General features: G+C 42.4%; 1 protein-coding gene across 1 annotated transcript in view; it reads right to left on the bottom strand.

Annotated features, from left to right (window-relative positions):
• LOC309564581 (steroidogenic acute regulatory protein, mitochondrial-like) overlaps positions 1-21683 on the bottom strand; it is a gene marked incomplete at its 3' end in the record, with an annotated part of 41681 nt that overhangs the window by 3940 nt on the left and 16058 nt on the right. Inside the window, exons 3-5 of the mRNA XM_082269229.1 lie at positions 13538-13671; positions 11765-11923; positions 6346-6521 (exon numbers count right to left, since the gene is read on the bottom strand). Of these exons, the coding sequence (XP_082125355.1) occupies positions 6346-6521; positions 11765-11923; positions 13538-13671 (469 nt within the window). The remainder of the gene's footprint in view (positions 1-6345; positions 6522-11764; positions 11924-13537; positions 13672-21683) is intronic.

The following is a 21683-nucleotide window of genomic DNA, read 5'->3' as shown; positions in this document are numbered from 1 at the left end:
TGTGTATACCATATCTGACTGAGGCCCCTGGGATTTGGAAATCACTGAAGTAGACAACGCTACTCCAGTGATCTCCTCTAGTGTCTAGGTCCCATGCTGATTGGCTGCCCTTCTGCATTCTCAGCACAGGAAGTTGGCTGCTTGGCACAGGCGCCATTCAGAGAATTCTTTGCATTTTCTGAATGAATATAAAGTGTCCTCTGATTGAACAAAGCTTGGCATCACCACCTCACCTCATCCAATCAGACAACGCTTTGCATTCATTCAGAGAATACAAAGCGTTCTTAGAATGGCACCTGTGCCAAGCAACCAACCTCCTGTGTTCACAATGCATCATGCCAGCCACTCAACATGGAACCCAGGAGCAAGTGGAGATTAGACATGTGTGATTTGTTTTGTTACGAATCAAAATTTTGACAGAATTTCAACAAACCCGAAACAAATTAAAACAAAACAAATTATCCAAATTTGAGAAATGTATTAAAATTTTAAATAAAAACATATTGCAATAAATACAGTAAAATATAAAAGTGAAATAAGATGATTCCTACTTATATATTATATAGTTTGTATATACTGTTTTTACCTTTATACACAGTATATGTTTTGTTAAAAAGTTACAAGACAGAGTACATTAATTTGTAAATCTTATAAAAATAAATAAAATAATTACAATTTTACAATTTTGTACATTTAGGGGAACTTTTCTTTATTACAGTTTGAAAACTTAATCTAAATAAATAATAATTTAATGGAAATATATCTATTAGATTTCCATATTACTGTTTATTATAATCATGGTTTTTTTTCTCAGAAAATAGGTACAGGAACTCAATCAAGGCCCCCAAAAACCCCCTCCATCCCCACACACACAAACTCTCCGAATCACATTAAATAATGGATGCGGTCAAATTTCACTAACAGTGGGAGGGTCTTAACCACTTCCATACCGAGTCATGTAAAATGACGTCGGCAAAGTGGTTGTCTAGATCCGGGCCACCGTCATATGACGTCGGCCCGTTCTAGCTGCTACTGCGCTCCCCGGCGGCGCGCAGCGGCGCGATCAGGGATGAGGCTCGTCCCTCGGACATAGCCCATCCCTGATCAAGGTAAACAGCCAATAGAAATTGGCTGTTTACCACGTGATCGGCTGTGTCAATCACAGCCGATCACATGAGCGGCTCCAGCACGAGCCGCTCGTTCTCTCTGCAATGCGCGCCCCCGGGGGCGCGCAGAGCAGCGATCGGGGACGAGGGTCGTCCCTCGGACAGAGTCGATCCCCGATCTAGGTAAAGAGCCAATGAAATTGGCTCTTTACCACGTGACCGGCTGTGTCCAATCACAGCCGGTCACAAATGTCAACAGAGAACAGGTAACTAGCTGTCACCGTGTTCTCCTCCTCACACACTGATCCTGTGTGAGGAAGAGAGTGTGGTAACAGCTAGTTACCAACTACAGTGCACCCTAAACACACTGATTGCCCCCCCCCCCCCAATAAAGAGCACCTGTCACTAGCCCATCAAAGTACCCGAGTACCTGTCACCAGCCCATCAGGTACTCAGATGACAGGTACTTGGGTACTCTGATGGGCTGGTGACAGGTATTCGGGTACTCTGATGACAGGTACTCGGGTACTCTGATGACAGGTACTCTGATGACAGGTACTCGGGTACTCTGATGACGGGTACTCGGGTACTCTGATGACGGGTACTCGGGTACTCTGATGACGGGTACTCGGGTACTCTGATGACAGGTACTCGGGTACTCTGATGACAGGTACTCGGGTACTCTGATGACAGGTACTCGGGTACTCTGATGACAGGTACTCGGGTACTCTGATGACAGGTACTCGGGTACTTTGAGTACCTGTCAACGGAGTACCCGTCATCAGAGTACCTGAGTACCTGTCACCTACCCATCAGAGTACCCGGGTACCTTCCACCTGCTCATCAGAGTACCTGACGCCTGAAGTACCCGAGTACTTGCCACCTGCTCATCAGTACCCATCACTACTTATCAGTACTCATCAGTACCTATCACGTATCAGTACTGATCATCAGTACCCATCAGTACAGTATCACCTATCAGTATCAGTACTACTCATCAGTACCTATCACCTGCCTGTCACCTGCCTATCAGAGTATCCGAGTACCTGTCACCTGCCTATCGGAGTACTCGAGTACCTGCCACCTGCTCATCAGTACCAGAGTACCTGTCATCTGCCCAACAAAGTACCCGAGTACCTGTCACCCTTCATACAGCCACCATGTCCAAGTCCAAAAAGGTTTATATACGTCCTCCGTTTAAACCTAAATACCGGTGTTATGGCAGCAGATAGCTGCCATAACCCTGGTATTTTTTAAATGGTGGACGGTTGGCTTTCCGATAAGGGTGGTCCCAGCGGCGGATTCGCTGTGGGATCACCCTTCCGGGATGGCGGAAGAGGCGCCCCCCCCCTCCCGACGCGTTCCGGTCCTTTTCCCCGCTTACCGGACCCGCCGGCAGCGGGGAAAACGATCCGGTCCCGAATCCTCACAGACAGGATGTCGAGTGAGGGCAAGCTTGCCCTCACTTGACTCTATGGTCTTGGAGGACCGGAGCTACGGAAAATGTTGTTGCCTAGCAACCGGTTTAAAGGTCCTTTTTTTTTTTTTTTCATTTTATATTATAATTATTTTTTTTTTTTTTTCTATCTTTTAGTGTACTTGTGAGATCTGAGGACTTTTTGACCCCAGATCTCACAAAAAAGAGGTCCTGTCGTGCCTATTTCTATTACGAGGAATATTTACATTTCTTTTAATAGAAATAAAAATTATCAATTTTTTTTTTTTAAACGGTGTAAAAATAAAAAATAATAAATAAAATAAATAGTAAAAAAAAAAAAAAAAAAAAATTAAAGCGCCCTGTCCCCGTTAGCTCGCGCGCAGAAGCAAATGCATACAGAAACCCCGCCCACATATGTGAACGGTGTTCAAACCACACATGTGAGGTATCGCCGCGATCTTTAGAGCAAGGGGAATAATTTGAGCCCTAGACCTTCTCTGTAACTCAAAGATGGCAACCTGTAGAAATTTTTAAATTGTCGCCTATGGGGATTTTTAAGTACCAAAGTTTGTCACCATTCCGTGAGCGTGCGCAATTTTGAAACATGGCATGTTGGGTATCTATTTACTCGGCGTAACATTATCTTTCACATTATGGAAAAAAATTGGGCTAACTTTACTGGTTTCTTATTTTTTAATTAAAAAAAGTGAATTTTTTCCAAAAAAATTGCGTTTGGAAGACCGCTACGCAAATACGGTGTGATAAAAAATATCGCAATAATCTCCATTTTATTCTCTAGGGTCTCTGCTAAAAAAAAATATATAATGTTTGGGGGTTCTAAGCAGTTTTCTAGCAAAACAACTGATTTTAGCTTGTAAACACCAAATGTCAAAAATAGGCCTAGGCAAGTGGCTAGGATGCATGATGATGCTCCTTGGATGTTAGGCCCCTCTATATGGCTAGGCTGTGAAAAAGTCTCACACATGTGGTATTGCCATACTCAGGAGGAGTGGCAGAATGTATTTTGGGGTGTCATTTTTGCTGTGTACATGCTATGTGTTAGGAATATCCTATAAATTGACAACTTTTTGTAAAAAAAAAAAGTTTTCATTTTTTTCCCACATTTTCCAAAAACCTGTGGAAAAAAATGATATGTTCAAACGACCCATAATGCCTCATAGAATATACGTTGGAGTGTTTGCTTTCCAAAATGGGGTCATTTTGTGGACTTTTCCATTGTATTGGTGCTCTAGGGCCTTGAAAAGTGTGATAGGTAGTAAGAAAGTTTTATGTGTATTTATGCTCCTAGAACGCCTGAATGTGCTTCTTGGACGTGGAGTCTCTTTTTGTGGCCAGGCTGTGTAAAAGTCTCACACATGTGGTATCGCCATACTCGGAAGGAGTAGCAGAATGTATTTTTGGGTGTAATTTTTGCTGTGTACATGCTATGTGTTAGAAATAGCTTATAAATTGACAACTTTGTGGGAAAAAAAAGAAAAAAAAATTTTTTTCTTCATTTTCCCAAGAATTGTGGGAAAAAATTACAACTTCAAAAAACTCACCATGCCTCTTACTAAATACCTTGGACTGTCTACTTTACAAAAAGGGGTCATTTGGTCGGTATTTGTACTGTCCTGACATTTCAGGGCCTCAAGAAAGGAGATAGGCAGTCAGTACATCTGGTGTGATCAATTTTCAGTAATTGGTACCATAGCTTCTAGACTCAATAACTTTCACACAGACTAAATAATATACACTAATTTGGGTTAATTTTACCAGAGACATGTAGCAGTATACATTTTGGCCCAAATGTATGAAGAAAAATTTATTTTTTGCAAAATTTCATAATTGAAACTAAAAAAAAGTGTTTTTTTTTTCAAAATTTTTGCTCTTTTTTTGCATATATCACGAAAAAAAAAAACCCCAGTTGTGATCAAATACCACCAAAAGAAAGCTCTATTTGTGTGAAAAAAATGATAAAAATTTTGTTTGGTTACAGTGTAGCATGACTGAGCAATTGTCATTCAAAGTGTGAGAGTGCTGAAAGCTGAAAATTGGTCTGGGCAGGAAGGGTGTCAAACTGCTCTGTATGGAAGTGGTTAAAGAGGCAATAAATGCCAGGAGTGCATTATGTACAGAGTGCAGAGTTGTGGGGGGTTCTCACACACAGAGTGTAGAGTTTGGGGTGCACTATGTACATAGTGTAGAATTCTGGGGTGTGCTGCACGCAGCCTTCTTCCACAGGTGCTTACCTTTGCACCCCCCATCCACATCTCACTTACACCCCTCTTCAGCTCTGACCTCTGCATGCAACCCCCCCCCCTCCCCCCACTGCCATTTTCTCCTCACCTCCTTAAAAGCTCCACCATCTCCTACGTGTCTTACTTTTGTTGCTGTATTAAGCTGAAGCACCCAGCTGGCCCTAGTACCTCCCCACACACTGTAGTTGGCTCTGCCTCTCTCACTTGCTGGGATATCATCCAGTGGGGGTGTTGGCATCTGCACTGTACCCCCGGCACCTGCATCTCCCTTGTCTCTATCATGCACTCAGTAGAAGCCACTCAGGAGATCAGATCGGTGGATGCCATTGGAGGACAAGCTGTCTCTTGTAAACACAGAAGCTGGACTTACAAGTGTTAGTGGTGAGTAGGGAGCAGAGTGCCTGAGCCAGAGGTGGTGGTACAATATACCGTATTTTCCGGCGTATAAGACGACTGGGCGTATAAGACGACCCCCCTAATTTTAAAATTAAAAAATAGGTTTTGGGCTATACTCACCATATAAGACTACCCCCCTTCCGAAGCTTTGGGCTATACTCACCATATAAGACTACCCCCCTTCCGAAGCAAGGCAACACCATTGAAAAACATCAGATTTCTCATAGCTCTCCAAGGTACCCCAAGTACTGTAATACATGTAATCTCTCATAATATCTCCAAGGTACCCTAAGTATAAGTATTACCAGTAGATGTAATCTCAGGACGCTGGCTGTGTGGGAATCCTGTACCGGTATACCGTATCTTCGGCTACATACAGTATACCGCACTGAGCCAATCACAGTGAGCGATGTATTCTATTATTGAATGCAAATGCAATGAAAATGCATTGAATGCAATCCTGCTCGGATTGGCAGAGTCAGAGAGGCGGGCTGATGTTACTCCGCCAATCCGAGCAGGCTTTGCACTCAATAATAGAATACATCGCTCTCCCTGATTGGCTCAGCGCGGTACACTGTATGTAGCCGAAGCTACGGTACATACAGTATACCGGTACAGGATTCCCACACACCAGCGTAGAGAGATTACATCTACCGGTAATACTTATACTTAGGTTACCTTGGAGATATTATACTCGGCATATAAGACAACCCCCCATTTTTGGGGGATTTTTTGGAGGTTCAAAAGTAGTCTTATAAGCCAGAAAATACAGTAATTGTATAGACTATTGGATATTGTACCCTTGCTGTACTATTTAATGAAATTCATTATTTGTATATTCTTTATTTGAAAAAATCTGAACAAAATCTTTGAAAAAGCAAAAGCCCATAAAAAAAAAAAATCATTTTGATTCAGCTTTTTGTGCTCACTAGCTGTTGGTGTGCTGGGGAATCTTTGTGCTGCTCCCACCAGAGTGATTTCCCAACAATTCCTGTCTCATTAGAAAGTGAGGAGAATTATTCCTATTGGGTTGAAAAAGAAAACCTTGCAGATACTTTTAAGCATTCCCTATTCTACCCAAACCTAGAGTTGAGCCTCCAACTTCAGACCTCTTTCCAACATCTGGTCTCTGCACCATACATACCTAATTATTCCTTTTTGTGGTGGCATCAAGTGTGAATGAGCTTCAGTTCCAATGAGGTATAAAGAGGAGCCTGACCTGCAGCAATGCTGCACATTGACAAAGTCTCTCTTGCTGACCATGTTCTGTGCGGTCACTTCTCTCGTGAGTAATGTGTTATTTCCAATTCTTTGAAGGATCTGCCAAAAAAAAAAAAAAAAAATTTCATTTTAGTTTGTGGTGATTGGCCATGATGATTTTCATTACCGGTCAGAGTAATAATCTTAACTTTTGGTGCCTTCTCAATTCATCTTCTTTCAATGCTGTCAAATTATGAGCAATAGTTTTGAATACCAAGTCAAACACTTGTAAAATTTTTACATAAATCTATGCATGAAAAATTGGCAAGTCTACAGAGAATCACAGAATTCACAAATCTCGATAGCCTGGATCCTCATGTTGGGTGATTTTCAGATTTGACAGATCTACTTGGGAATATTCAGCTGAATCAAAAATTGATGAATCCATAAATCTCCCAATTGGATCGTCACCCATGAAAGCCTGCTACCTTGTATTCCTGACTTCAGATTTAACCACTTCCCGCCAAGCCTATAACAAAATGAAAGCCTCCCGCCGATCCGGATGGACGTCATATAATGTCCTCCCGGATGGTGCCCCATGCATGGCCGCAGGGCATGCCACAAAGCCACAGGTTTTCATAGTGCACCATTATAACCTTTTAGCTGCCAGTATCCCAACGACCAATGGCATCATCAGTTAATATAGAGGATGTCAGTCGCCTGCATAGCATAGCGATCTGTCACCGGCTGCATCCACCGCACGCATCCCATGACTGATCAGTGTACCAGCTCGTTGCTGGTACCAAGTGATAGCGTTGACCAATTACAGAAGGTCACATGAGAGTTGTAAACAATGGAGGGCTTCCTTTCATACCATCCATTTTATACAATTGTGCTGCTAGCTGTGAATGGTAAGTGTGCTCACATGGTACAGACTGGGCCAATCACAGCCCATTTGTACCATAAATAAAATGGTAAAGAACTTCGTCATTTTCTGAAAAATTATGACAAAAAAATTACAACTTTAAAAAAAACTCGCCATGTCTCTTACTCACTAGCCTGGGCTGCCTATTTTTTAAAAAATGGTCATTTGGGAAGTATTTGTACTGTGCAGGCATTTTTGGGCCTCAATAAAGGAGATGCCATCAGTACTGATCAATTTTCAGATAAATACCATAGTTTGTGGACTCTAAAACTTTCCTACAGACTATATAATATACACTGATTTGGGTTATTTTCACCAAAGAAAAGTAGCAGAATACACTTTGACCTAAATTTTTGAAGAACAGATATTAATTTGAAAACTGTTTTACCAGACACTAATAAAAACACATTTGGAAAAAAAGCAGAAAATTGGCCTGGGCAGGAAGGGGGTAAAACTGCCTGGTATTGAAGTGGTTGAAAAGCTTCTCATTTGGGTTAAGGAGAACAGAGTATCGTATTTTCACAGTTACACCTTAGGCCCCTTTCTCACTGTGGAGTCCATCGGCAGACTTAGTTTTTCTCAGCGGGGGATCGATCCCCCGCTGAGCAGGCGGATGACAGCTGTGTCTCCGCGCTGTGTGAGGAGACAGAGCTGTCAGGTCCCGCTGTTCTCTATGGGGGAATCGGATGAGAACGGACCGCCTGACTTGATTGGAGAGGTTAAATCGCATGTCAAATCACAGCCTATAGCCGGAAATGGCACCGCCCCAACCGACGCAACGCCGACTTTACAGGCGCAGCACTGAATTCCAAAAGTAGTTCCTGCACTACTTTTGGTGACTTTGTTGGCAACTTCAATAGACATCTGTGCATGAACCCGCACAGATGTCTTTCAAGTCGCCCTCAAAGCCGGACTGAAATGCGGCTGTGAAATCGTGCGATTTCAGATGAAGTCACATCATTTCAAAGCCGCGTTCAGTTTGAACGAGGGCTCAAGGTGAATGGAAGGAAGCCTGTTCAGCCTGAGCACCCAGCTTGGAGCCTTGGAATCCAGTGGGGGCTACTAATTGCAGTCACCACATCTAAGAACTGGTGAGCTGCAATATAATAAATGTTTGCTTTTGGGTTTAATACCACTTTAAGTTTTGAATGCCTGGACTCTCCTGTTCCTACTCTATGGGGTTAATTTACTAAAACTGGAGAGTGCAAAATCTGGTGCAGCTCTGCATGGTAGCCAATCAGCTTCTAACTACAGCTTGTTCAATTAAGCTTAAAAAAAAAAAAAAAAACATGGAAGCTGATTGGTTACTGTACAGAGCTGCACCAGATTTTGAACTCTCCAGTTTTAGTAAATCAGCCCCATTGTGTAGAATATCTGATGGCCTTCCTCACCCATGTTCATAGGCCCCTTTTCTGACATGCATTAACCGCTTGCCGACCGCCGCAAGTAGATTTACTGCGGCGGTCAGCCCCTGCCAGGCAGAGTGACGTTAATTAACGTCACTAGCCTGGGAGGGTCTGGGGAGCGAGTGCGCGCCCGCAGAGGCGCGCTATCGCGCGGTCACGGACCCCCCCGCGAGTGTGACCAGCGGACCCGATGTCCGCCGGTCACTCGGTGATCGTCGGGGGAGAGGGAGAAAGGCAGGCAGCTTGTGTAAACAAGCCACCTGTCATTCTCCTCGCTGTAAAGACACTGATCACACGGATCTACTATGTAGATCCGTTGATCAGTGTCCTTACAGCTCAAGCCACAGCCAATCACAGTAGAAAGCACGCCCCTAGGGACACACACAGCCCCTCCCTCCCAAATAAAGTTAACCCCTTCACTACCAGTGTATTTTTACAGTAACAGTGCATATGTATAGCACTGATTACTGTAGAAATGTCACTGGTAACCCCAAAAGTGTCAAAAATGTCAGTCAAGGGTCCGATCTGTCCGCCACAATGTCGCAGTACCGCAAAAAAAAAAAATCGCAGATCGCCGCCATTACGCGTTAAAAAAAAAAAACCAACAAAAATGACAAAAATCTTTCCCTTTGTTAGTAAACGCGATAACTTTTGCGCAAACCAATAAAAATACGCTTTTTGCGATTTTTTTTTACCAAACATAGGTAGGATAAAACAAATTGGCCGAAAATGTTAAAAAATTTTGATTTTTACATTTTTTTGGGGGGAATTTCATATAAAAAAATGTGAAAAATATTGCTATTTTCGCAAAATTCTCGCTCTTTTTTTGTTTATAGCGCGTGATCAAAAAAAAAAAAAAAAAAAAAAAAAAATCGCACAGGTGATCAAATACCACCAAAAGAAAGCTCTGTTTGTGGGAAAAAAAGGACGCCAAATTTGTTTAGGTACAGCGTCGCACGACCGCGCAATTGTCCGTTAAAGTCACGCAGTGCCGAATCGCAAAATACCCCCTGGTCTTTTAGCAGGAAAATCCTCCGGGGCTTAAGTGGTTAAGCCCACCTTCACATTGCTCCGTTTTGACATGTGGTTTGAAATGTCAAATCGCTTGTCGAAAAGGAACCAATTGCCAGCAATGGCACCGTCCAAATCGATGCAATGCCGACTTTGCGGTGCCACACTTATTCCCAAAAGTAGTTTCTTTGGGGGGGGGGGGGGGGCCCATTTCAATAGACACCTGTGCAGGAACCCACACAGATGTCTGTGAAATCGCCCCTCAAAGTCAGATTGAAAGGCCAGTTTGAAATCGTGCGAGTTCAGCTGAATTCGCACGATTTCAAACCGGGATTTCAGCCCGACTTTAAACCAGCCTCAGTGTGAACCTAGGCTAAACCACATATGTCAGATGTTAGATGCAAAACAGTTGGGCGAGGGGTCTGATTCATCTGAAGCAAAGAACAGATCCTCCCATTAATGGCCAGACAAATTCATACTGAATAGGAACTACTCTAAGCGGGGCATAAATCCATTACGAACATTTAAATAAAAAAAAAGAAAACTACTTAGAATGTAGAAATGACTGTTTGTTACACAGGTTGTCCCTTTAGGTGAGTTGGTTCTTTCACAGGTTTAAACCACTGAGACATTTAAGAAGTATGCACATTGAAACAGCTGCCAGGTGGTGCTAAATGTCACATAACAGATTGCATACAATTCAATCTCAGACCCTTTTGTATAGCTGTATGAGAGAGGATGTGAGCCCATGGGTGTGCGTGCAGGGTGTGCCTGGGCACACCCCAATCACCCTGTGCGGTGAGGATTCCCCCTGCTTCCTGGTTCCTCATTTCCCCCTCCCCCCCCCCCCGCAGTGCTACCAGGTTCCTTCCTCTCCTCTCCTCTCCTCTCCTCTCCCGCCCACTGCTGTGGGGGATGATTCAGGATGGATAAATGAATGAACACAGTGAGTGATCTGTACTGATCGCTCCTGTGTTCATTTTTTTTTCTACAGAAATGTTTTTATTGATCTCAAATGCAATACAACAAACCATTGCCTTTGATCCAGGCACAGAGATCATAGTTAGCATCTTACAGTAATCTTAATGTAGAACATCAAAATTGCAGTGCACAGTAAATACTTTCAGGGAAAAACAACTAACCGGAGGACAAGGTGAACACACAGTTACACAGTTAAACCAAGGATGTCATCTTGAAACCATATCGTATTAGGGGAAGGTAGCAGGGGGCAGGGGAGAGGAAGAGAGAGGTGTCTGACATAAAAAATGGAGAGGGGGGGTGGGTTCCTGTGTTCCTTCTTAACGGAAGCGTAGTAAACTATGTTGACTATGCCTAATTTTGTAAATGAACAGGAAGCCACTCAGCACAGAGCATTTCCCATTCATTCACTGTCCAGTGCAGCTGAGGCTGCAGAGAAAGGGACTGGGGGAAGCTCTGTCCTCAGTCCCTTTCTCCTTGTTTAGACCCTTAATATTTCACCCAAGCCACCCAATAATAAAAAACAATATTGTTAAAAATAATTATAAAAAATAAAATCTATTGACACCGTCCACTGCCCTATTGACACCAATCTCTGCTCTACTGATATACATGCATGTGTGTTTGTGCTCTGGGATGCACACCCTAATGCAATAGGCTGCGCACACCAATACGTGAGCCATTCACAAGCATGGGGGGGGGGGGGTATGGAAATACTGTATAAACTGAGAATATGTAGAAAAGAGATGTCTGAATTTTATTATATAAGCATAGAAAACCATAGATATCTGTTGACTGAAATGAAAAATCATGTTAACTGTAGAATATATTAATGAGGCCTTTTATGGCAATGATGTATTACATCCACCTATAAGAAAACTGAAAGTTACACTTTCCTAGCTCAATCTCAATACATTAACCACAGAATTCACATTAAAAATAAAAGTCCACGCTGCGCTATTGTTTTCATGGAAATATAATGAACTGGGGCAATGGTCAGAATTTGTTGGCATAGACAGCTCAGACATGATGAACATTATTACCTGCACTTTACTGACGTCTGGGTTCCACTGGTCGATGCGTTCAAGTTTTTCAAATAGTTGAGTGCAGATGTGTTCTGGCGGGGAGTCAATTACAGCTTCTGCGCGAAATACTTTTCCTATCTTTGGGAATGATTTACTGAGAATCCAATCTCCGATTTCCTGTATAAACCAATTTCCACATTATTAGCAATCTTTGAGTTGGCCCTGATAACTTGGCCTTCAACATACATAACAATGATACAATGTGCTCAGTAGTTTCTCTTCAAGCTTACACAATAAAGTAGCATTTATAATCTCTGTAGATATAACGCACCTGGCAAATTTAATATACATTTTCATGTCAAAGGAAGCTAATAATCCGAAAGCTGCTACAACATATTAACATGTTCCCTACATTAAAGCACTCCCTAACACACAGGTTTTTTTTTACATTAATGAATTCTCTTTATTAAAGCGGAACTTCACCCAAAAGGGAAAGTTCAGCTTTAATTTCTCTTCCCCCTCCTCTATCACATTTGGAAATTTTTATTCGGCCGGGGGGACTAGGTACCTGCTCCCACTTCCCGTTGGATTGGCTAGGCCAGTGATGGCAAATCTGGGCACCCCAGATGTTTTGGAACTATATTTCCCATGATGCTCAACTACACTGCAGAGTGCATGAGCGTCATGGGGTTCCAAAACATCTGGGGTGCCAAGGTTCACCATCACTGGCCTAGGCTATCGGTGCAAAACTTCTTCTTCCCCCTCCCTCTGAAGCACGTTACAGGTCCCAGAATACTATGGGGCCATTCACAATGTGCAGCGAGGCTTGCCCATGCGCAGTGGGCACCCAGCTGTGAAGCCCCAAGGAGGGTGCCCACAGGTAGGATGCCAGCGCCGGGGACTGAAGACAGTCTCTGGCTCCCCCTCGGGTGTACACAGTGCAGGATCCTGGGACAGGTAAGTGTCTGTTTATTAAAAGTCAGCAGCTACAGTATTTGTAAATGCGGACTTTTAATTTTTACAAAAATGACTGGAGCTCCACCTTAAGGTAAAAAACAAAACCCTCCAATGTCTGTGACTCCCCTCCCACATAAACAGTTAGCTGTCACCTCTCTTGAGCCAACGCTGTCCCCACTGGAAGCCCTGATCTCCTTTCTTTCTGCATTCACAGGACACAGAGGCAGCAGCGGGAGCCATTGGCTCCTGCTGCTGTCAATCAAATCCTATGAGGAGTGAGCGGGGGCCTGGGCCCAGCCATGCTGTGTGTGTCTGTGGATGAACGAGAGTGCCCCTATAGTACACAGCTTGCTATGGGTGAGCCCAAAAGAGAGGAGGAGACAAGAGCACCAACGGGGGACCCCAAAAGAGGAGGTTTGGGATCGCCCTGTGCAATAGTTTTGCACAGAGCAGGTAAGTAAAACGTGTTTATTATCTGAAATTAAAAAACACCAGAAGGTTTACAACCACTAACCTAAGCCCCGGCTCACATGTATATGGTCCCTACATGTTTTCTTAAAAGCCCAGCCCAGACCCCCCCCCCCCCATTTTGTTTGGGGGGGTAACATTAGGGGATCTATGTATAAGATAAGTGGCAATAATGCAGTTGTGTGTGATGCAGTATTTCAGAAAAAAAATCATTATTGCCATTAGACGGCAGTAATGATCCTAGGAAATAAACACATTAAGTAAATTACAGCGAAGATTCATTGCTCCTGTGCAAATAATTCACACTTCCGCACAGCACATTTTTTATGCATAGACCCCTAGGTGTTAGATAAGCAGTGCACTTACCTGTTTTGTCTGCCATCCTTCCTGTTGCAGCATTGACGTTGCCATGTGAAGCATTTCTTCAATTTGATTTAAATAGAACATATCTCTGCTTGAAAGCATTGCAGTCGTTTCGAGGTTGGCATTGGCTTTAATTCCTATGTAAACACAAACAAGTTTCATCAATCTAATATATCACCCTACAGTTACCTTACATATATAATATAATTTTGTAAAAATGTTTTGTATAAACAATGTAATACGTATATACCATCAGTTGTACGATTCTATGACTTTTTTTCTGTGTTGACAGAGCATTATTCAGAACCACCCCTGAGGAAGAAGAGTCCAATCTTCGAAACATGTTGGGTTTTGGTTTCTGGAATATATGATTGTAAACTATGATATTGAATGTTGCTTGCCATAGTTTTTAATCTTACCATTTTTTTGTATAATTGTTTAATAAAATATAATTTTTTCTATATACTCTAGTCTTTGTGCCTAAAAAGTTCCAATCCAGGGGAATCCCCCAATTTTTGTACCTCAAAGGGATGTGGCACCACATATAAGAACACTGGTCATGAGCAAATCTTTGTTACATATATAATTATAGCAAGCATTGACCAGCAGTGTATAATTGAAGAAGTTACTTACGATTAACATTGCACTTTATATAAATAATTGAAAAGTTAAGACTATTAGTTGCAGTGTAACAGTTCTGCAAAGTACAATGAAATCTCGATCGGTTGATTTTTGACTCTTGGTGTAGGTAAATGTATACACAGCCTGTTTGGTTGTACATATTTTTTAACCAGGCACACAAATAATACACTAGTCCACCTGGGTCCCTAATCCAATCAAGGAGGTCAAGGGCAGGGCCAGGACAAGAGGTGGGCAAAAGGGACGGCTGCCCTAGGCGCAGCCTGTATTGTCGGGATAGGGACACTGCAAGTTCCTTCTACTGTAAGGCTGCATCACTACTTTTGTCAGCCCAGCGCTGGAAGGGGCTTGGAGAGGAGGAGGTGCAGGCTGTGCTCTATCTCCCCGTCTCTTCATAAACTTGCACATAATGAAGGAGAGAGGGCCCAATTTGGCATCTTTGCCCTGGGCACTGGATGATCTTGTCCCAGAACTGGCCAAATGGAATCCCCTTTGTTGCCTGTATGTAATACAGAACACGTGTTATCATACACGCCCACTGCAAGCTCCTTCCTGTTTCCCACATACAGGGAGCCTGCTGTATAAGTGCCTTTGAAACTTTTCAAAACCACCGAACAGTTTGAACCTGACCTGCAAAGCAGAGTGAGGAAGTCACATGAAACATAATTTAGAAGCTAGACACATTTACCGTACTTGAGAGGTGTCCAGTGGCAGGGAAGGACTGGGCCAGGGGGCAGGGGGGGGGGGAATTGCCCCCTGAGCTGCTCTGATGCCCCATAAAAAGGCTGCATCACTTCTGTCAAAGACATGCCTAAAGGATTCCTGGTGAACAGGAGTAAAATGTCCCTACCGCTGATCTACTGAGTGTGGGATGAAGACAAGGACAGAGCACAGGCCAACCCCCCCAGCATGGATGGTGTAAACTGGGTCTGAGCAGAGGCCGGTTCCATGCCCCACTGGATACTCTCCTCCCCCAGAAAGCCCATACCGAGCTGTCCCAGCTCCCCCCAACCGCCCCCTGATGGCCTGGTAAGGAACCGGATTCGATCGGTGAGTAGAGAGTACCTGGAGTGGAGCTTCAGCCTGGAATGGGGGTCAGGAGGAGGCCAGAAAAGGGAAATTTCGGTAACAACCCATGCAATCCATACATACAAAGAAACCAAAACAAATAAGTTCAAAAATAAAGTTATGAGTAATAAAATGGAATGACGCAGGGAAAAGGTATTAAACACATGAAGAAAGGGAGGTGCAAAAAGGCATGGAAAGCCAAGACACCAGATGAAGTCTATCGGTAATTAGAAAGCAATCCTTGTCAGTGTAAATTATTATCAGCTTGTTCAGTCTCAGCTGATAGCCTATAAAAAGGTGTCTCATTACCAAAGTGTCACACAAGGAACATCTCATAATGGGTAAAAACAAAGAGCCTAAGATCTTGGCAACCTTATTGTTGCAAAATATACTGATGGCATTGGATACAGAAGGGTTTCTAAATTTCTGAATGTTCCAGTGAGCACTGTTGGGGCCATATCCTGGAAGTGGAAAGAACATAATTTCACCATAAACCGACCACGACTAGGTGCTCCTCACAAAATTTCTGATCTGACAGTGAAGTGAAAGGAATTATCAGAAGAGTTGTCCAAGAGCCAAGGACCACTTGTGGAGAGCTTAAGAAAGACCTGGAATTAACAGGTACAATTGTTTCAAAGAAAACAATAAGTTAATGCACTCAACCGCCATGGCCTGTATGCACACTCACCGCGCAAGACTCCATTGCTAAAGAAAAAGTATGTTGAAGCTCTTTTAAAGTTTGCGGCACAACTATCAGACAATAGGGAAGATCGAACTTTTCAAAAGTTTGGTTCGACCAGAACACCCGAACTTCCCGAAAGTTCGGGCCAGATTTCAGAACCCCATTGAAATCAATAGGACCCGAACTTCGGTAATCAATAAACACCATTTTGAAGCCCTAAAACCCAATAAATGCCCCTAAAAAGTGCATAGAGTTCTGGGTCATGCCCCAGGGACTATTAATCACGCAAAAAAAAAGTTCTTAAAAATTGTCGTTTTTGATAGAGAGCCAATTATTGAAAAAATTATTGAAAAAAAAAATTAGATTTCTTTGGATTTAGTGTCTGGGGGGTCTAAAAAGTGTACCTGTGAAGTTTCTCTGTAGCATGTCCAGAACCAAAAAAAAAAGTTTGTTTGTATTAGAATTGCAATAGAACAGGATAGTGGCTCCGCTATTTTCACACCTTGCCGGTTTTGTAGCAGGTGTTTTTTTGGGCATTTTTTGGGGGTCTTTGGAGGCAGGCATAACATCAGAACTTCTGTGTAGGGGTATATATACACACACACACACACACACATGTATGTATATATACACATACACATGTATACTGTAGGTGTAAAAGTAGCAGAACACTATGCTTGCGCTAATGAAATAATTAACACCCCTATGGCTTCTCTCCTTTCACACCTATATGTGTGTATGTGTATAAATACATATAAGTGTGTGTGTATATATACCCCTAAACAGAATTTCAGATGTTTTGCCTGCCTCCAAAGACCTCCAAAAAATGCCCCAAAAAAACGCCTGCTGCAAAAACACACCTGGGCGTTTTTGTAGCTGGAGTTTTTTTGGACATTTTTTGGGCATCTTTGGAGGCAGGCATAACATCTGTACTTCTGTGTAGGGGTATATATACACACACACACACATGTATGTATATATACACATATATAGGTGTGAAAGTAGCAGAAACCTATGCTTGCGCTAATGAAATAATTAAAAGGCATATGTCTCCGCTCCTATAACACCTATATGTGTGTATGTGTATAAATACATATAAGTGTGTGTGTATATATACCCCTATACAGAATTTCAGATGTTTTGCCCACATCCTAAGACCCACAAAAAATGCGCCAAAAAAAACCCGCCCAGGTGTGTTTTTTTAGGGCATTTTTTGGGGGTCTTTGGAGGCAGGCATAACATCTGAACTTCTGTATAGGGGTATATATACACACACACTTATATGTATTTATACACATACACATATATAGGTGTTATAGCAGAGAAGCCATATGGGTGTTAATTATTTCATTAGCGCAAGCATAGGTTTCTGCTACTTTCACACCTATATATGTGTATATATACATACATGTGTGTGTGTATATATACCCCTACACAGAAGTACAGATGGTATGCCTGCCTCCAAAGACGCCCAAAAAATGCCCAAAAAAACGCCAGCTACAAAAACGCCCAGGTGTGTTTTTGCAGCAGGCGTTTTTTTGGGCATTTTTTTGGGGATCTTTGGAGGCAGGCAAAACATCTGAAATTCTGTATAGGGGTATATATACACACACACTTATATGTATTTATACACATACACATATATAGGTGTTATAGCAGAGAAGCCATATGGGTGTTAATTATTTCATTAGCGCAAGCATAGGTTTCTGCTACTTTCACACCTATATATGTGTATGTGTATATATACATACATGTGTGTGTGTATATATACATATATATGCCTGACTCAAAACATGTCCTCAAAAAAGCCCTATAAACGCCTGCAACAAAAAGCAGGGTGACAGGGGCGAAGCCACTATCCGGTTCTATAAGTGTTCAAAGAGAAACAATCTTTTCTCTATAGCGGTCACCCTGACATGTAAGGGTTTTGTCACCCTGCCATAGCAGTCAGAGTCAGTTAACCCTACACTACACTACGGTCCTCTTACACTTAACACTTTCCCTAAAGAAACTAGATTATTAAATCTAACTATAGTGGAAAATAGTACCCTAACTACACTAGATATCCCTTTCCTCACACTAATAATTGCTAAATGACACTTTGAGAGCAGAAGTAACAGAACTGCTTCCACTCTCTTCCACAGCCCTGTATTAAAATGGTAGAGATTTGGCGGGGCTATCTTATATACTGGGGGGCGTATTCACTAATGATTGGCCTCTGGACCCCCTAGTCACTCCAATCACATTCCTAGCATTCTCCTGCCCCCTCAATTGGCTTTTACTGATGGTTCTGGTCCAATCACGGGCTATTAAAGCCCAGTTCCTGTCCCGTTGCATTTTGGTCAGTTCTGGTTGCCGAATTCCGAACTTTTTCAGCAAAAAGTTAGGAATTCGGCCGAATCTCGAACGGTCAATGTTCGGGTCGAACCGATGGTCGACCCGAACCGTTCGATCATCCCTAGTCTTGAGGCTGTCATTAACAAAGGATTTTGTACGAAATATTAAATACATTTCAGTTAGTGTGTTCAATATTTTATCCCTGTGTCATTCCATTTTATTACACATAACTTTATTTCCAGACTTATTTGTTTTGGTTTCTTTGCATGTATGGATTGCATGGGTTGTTTCCGACATGTGGTGAAAATTTCATGTTAATAGCACCTTTAGAGCTATATTTACCTAGAAAAATGGTGACAAATTATATATATATATATATATATATATATATATATATATATATATATATATATATAATCTGACAAGTTGGGGGTTTTGTAACTCAGTGGTAGTGCAAAATATTGAGTTTACTCCACGCCAGAAGTACATTTCAGGGCTTTTCCTGCCCACTTTTATCGAAAGAAAGCAAAAGTTCACAAATGTATAGCTTCCCACGCAGGGGGTTCTCATCAATGATACAACAAAAAACAATATTCAAGCCTCCTGGCTCTCTTTGCAGCTCTGCTGCTTAGGCATCATGCCCTGATCCTCCAGACCATGGAATATGTTTGAAAAAGAATTTCAGGAAGCAATGTGGTTTAGATAGATTTAAATTTTGGTCCCTCAAAAGTGGGGCCCAAATATCCTCGTATGTGTAAGACTGCTGAGGTTGAAAGCTTTTGGAAAGCTCCAAAATTGCAGCCAATATCGGACGCGGCTATCTAAATCAGGGTGACCTGTCTTGGGTTGATGCACTCCACTGCTGTACCAGATATCATTATGGAGGCTTGTATATAGTAAAAAGACCTATTGATGTGCTATACAAGTACTTTATGGTTAATTTCCCCAGTCTGTGCAGTGATCTGAAATTTAAAGTTAAACTATGTATAAAATGTGTTTAGGGTCATTTTCTAGTGCAAAACCCAAAGCCTATATACATTTTAGAGATTTGTAATGTTTGTGAATATGACCATAGGCAGCAAAGCAAATCAGTTCCAGTGTTCCTTATTGCATAATTCAAGGCCTTACTGCCTAAAAAAAAAAAAAGAAAAAATTTGCAGCCAAAATTTAGAAGTGGTTAATATGCGTGTAAATTACCTTTAAAAACCTATAAATAAACATGACTTATTGTTACTGAAGGGTTTAGCCAATTCTTCTTCTTTCAGCTGTAATTTTAGATAAAGAAAATGTTCCAGATAGTAATTTTATTTTCTGCTTGGCCAACTGGTTCTGCTCCAGGATTTTTAAGCTCTTGAATTTTACCGTGATGAAAATGGAAAGCAGCAGCTACTGGAAGTTGTCACCATGATATAATGGTACACAGTCTGCTCTTACAATCTACTGATAATTTCTTCCTTCCGAAGCTGAACAAAAATATTACCAGCAATGCAGATGTGTTGTCTCTTTGTACAATAAATGGCTGATTAAATAAGAAGAATCCTGTACTCTATAAATCCTTGTCATGTTCACTTTAAAGCAGAACTCAACTGCTCCCAAATTACTTCTCCCCCACCCCTGTTCCAGTGCATATTTTTAACACTGATTACTTTAGTGTCACTGGTCCCCCCAAAAGTGTCAACAATGTCAGTTAGGTGTCCGATCTGTCAGCCGCAATGTCGCAGTCCCGCTTTAAAGAAAAAAAAAAAAAACACAGATCGCCGCCATTACTAGTAAAAAATAAATAAAAATGACATAAATCTTTCCCCTAGTTTGTAGACGCAATAACTTTTGCGCGAACCAACCAAAATATACAAAATTAAAAATTGGGATTTTTTTTACCAAAAATATGTAGCAGCATACAGATTGGCCTAAAATGATGATAAAATGTAATTTTAATTTTTTTTTTTTTTGCTTTTTTTGAGAATTTGTCGCTCTTTTTTTGTTTATAGTGCAAAAAAGAAAAATTGCAGAGGTGGTCAAATACCACCAAACGAAAGCTCTACTTGTGGGAAAAAAAGGACATCAATTATTTTTGGGTACAGCGTGGTACGACCGTGCAATTGTCAGTTAACCGCTTTCGACCTGCCCGCCGCAGAAATACTGCGGCAGGCTGGCCCTCCTGTGTGAACCGACGTAGGTATACGTCGGTTGCGCGCCTGCCCCCATTTAGCAGCGGGGACTACGATGCAGGCGGCTCCCACCCACCTGCCACCCACGATCGCTCCCTGCTGAGAGAAAAGAACGGTCAGCTGTTGTAAACACAGCTGACCGTTCTTCTCTCTGGAATGATCACAGAGCTCCTGTGATCCTTCTATAAAGGATCACATGCCTCTGTGATAATTTCACAAGCCACATCCCCATATAGTTATAAATATGCCCCTAGGTACACATTTAACCCTTTGATTGCCCCTGGGTTAACCCCTTTGCTGCCAATGGCATTATTACAGTAACAGTGCATATTTTTAGCACTGATTACTCTAGTAATGTCACTGGTCCCCCCCAAAAGTGTCAAAAATGTCAGTTAGGTGTTCGATCTGTCCGCCGCAATGTCGCAGTCCCGCTAAAAATTGCAGATTGCCGCCATTACTAGTAAAAAAAAAAAAAAACAATAAAAAAGAAAAAATCTTTCCTGTAGTTAGTAGACGTGATAACTTTTGTGCAAACCAATCAAAATACGCTTATTACGATTTTGTTACCATCAATTTTATTTAGGTACAGTGTTGTATGACTGCGCAATTGTCCGTTGAAGTAACGCAGTGCAAAATGGCCTGCTCATTGGGGGGGGGGGGGGATTTTCCAGTCCAGAAGTGGTTAAAGCTTGCTGAAAGTTTCATAAAAGCTTGCTGTAAACACTGCTCTTATACAAGCTGAAGCCCGTGTGAACCAGGCCTTAGGGATGCACCGAATGTTCGGCGGCCGAACATTATTTGGCCGAAAATAGAAAAAATAGCACTTTCGGTGTTCGGCCGAATAAGTAAAAAGGCCGAATAATTTTGTGCCGAACAATGTCAGCGGCGGTCACTAAATGGCGGCCCGCGCGATGCTTCCGCCCGGACCGCTCCCCTTCCTCATTGCGGCTCCCTGCATACACGCCGCCGGTGTCCTGTCCGGCCGCGAGTAGGGGGTGTGACGTCACGCGCGCGTCCCGCCCCCTGCTCCTGACTGCGGCTCCTTCACACTAGGTCCAGCGAGCGTGACACTATGTGCACGCCCCGCCCCCCTGTTCGCGGCTTTTGGCTCCGACCTGGCTGCAGTTCAGGTATGTGGAGCACATTTGGGGGAGAATACGGTAGCTGCACAAGCGACTGCCATATGTTGTTGCCACTTGCCATGCTCATTAGAGTGCCCTATAAAGTGCCCCTTAAAAAAAAAAAAAAGAAAAAA

Source organism: Pelophylax lessonae (genome assembly GCF_965119305.1).
Source record: "Pelophylax lessonae genome assembly, chromosome: 9".
NCBI classification, from domain to species: domain Eukaryota; kingdom Metazoa; phylum Chordata; class Amphibia; order Anura; family Ranidae; genus Pelophylax; species Pelophylax lessonae.
Note: the sequence above shows the minus strand (reverse complement) of the source record. Positions and strands in the feature narration are given on the sequence as shown.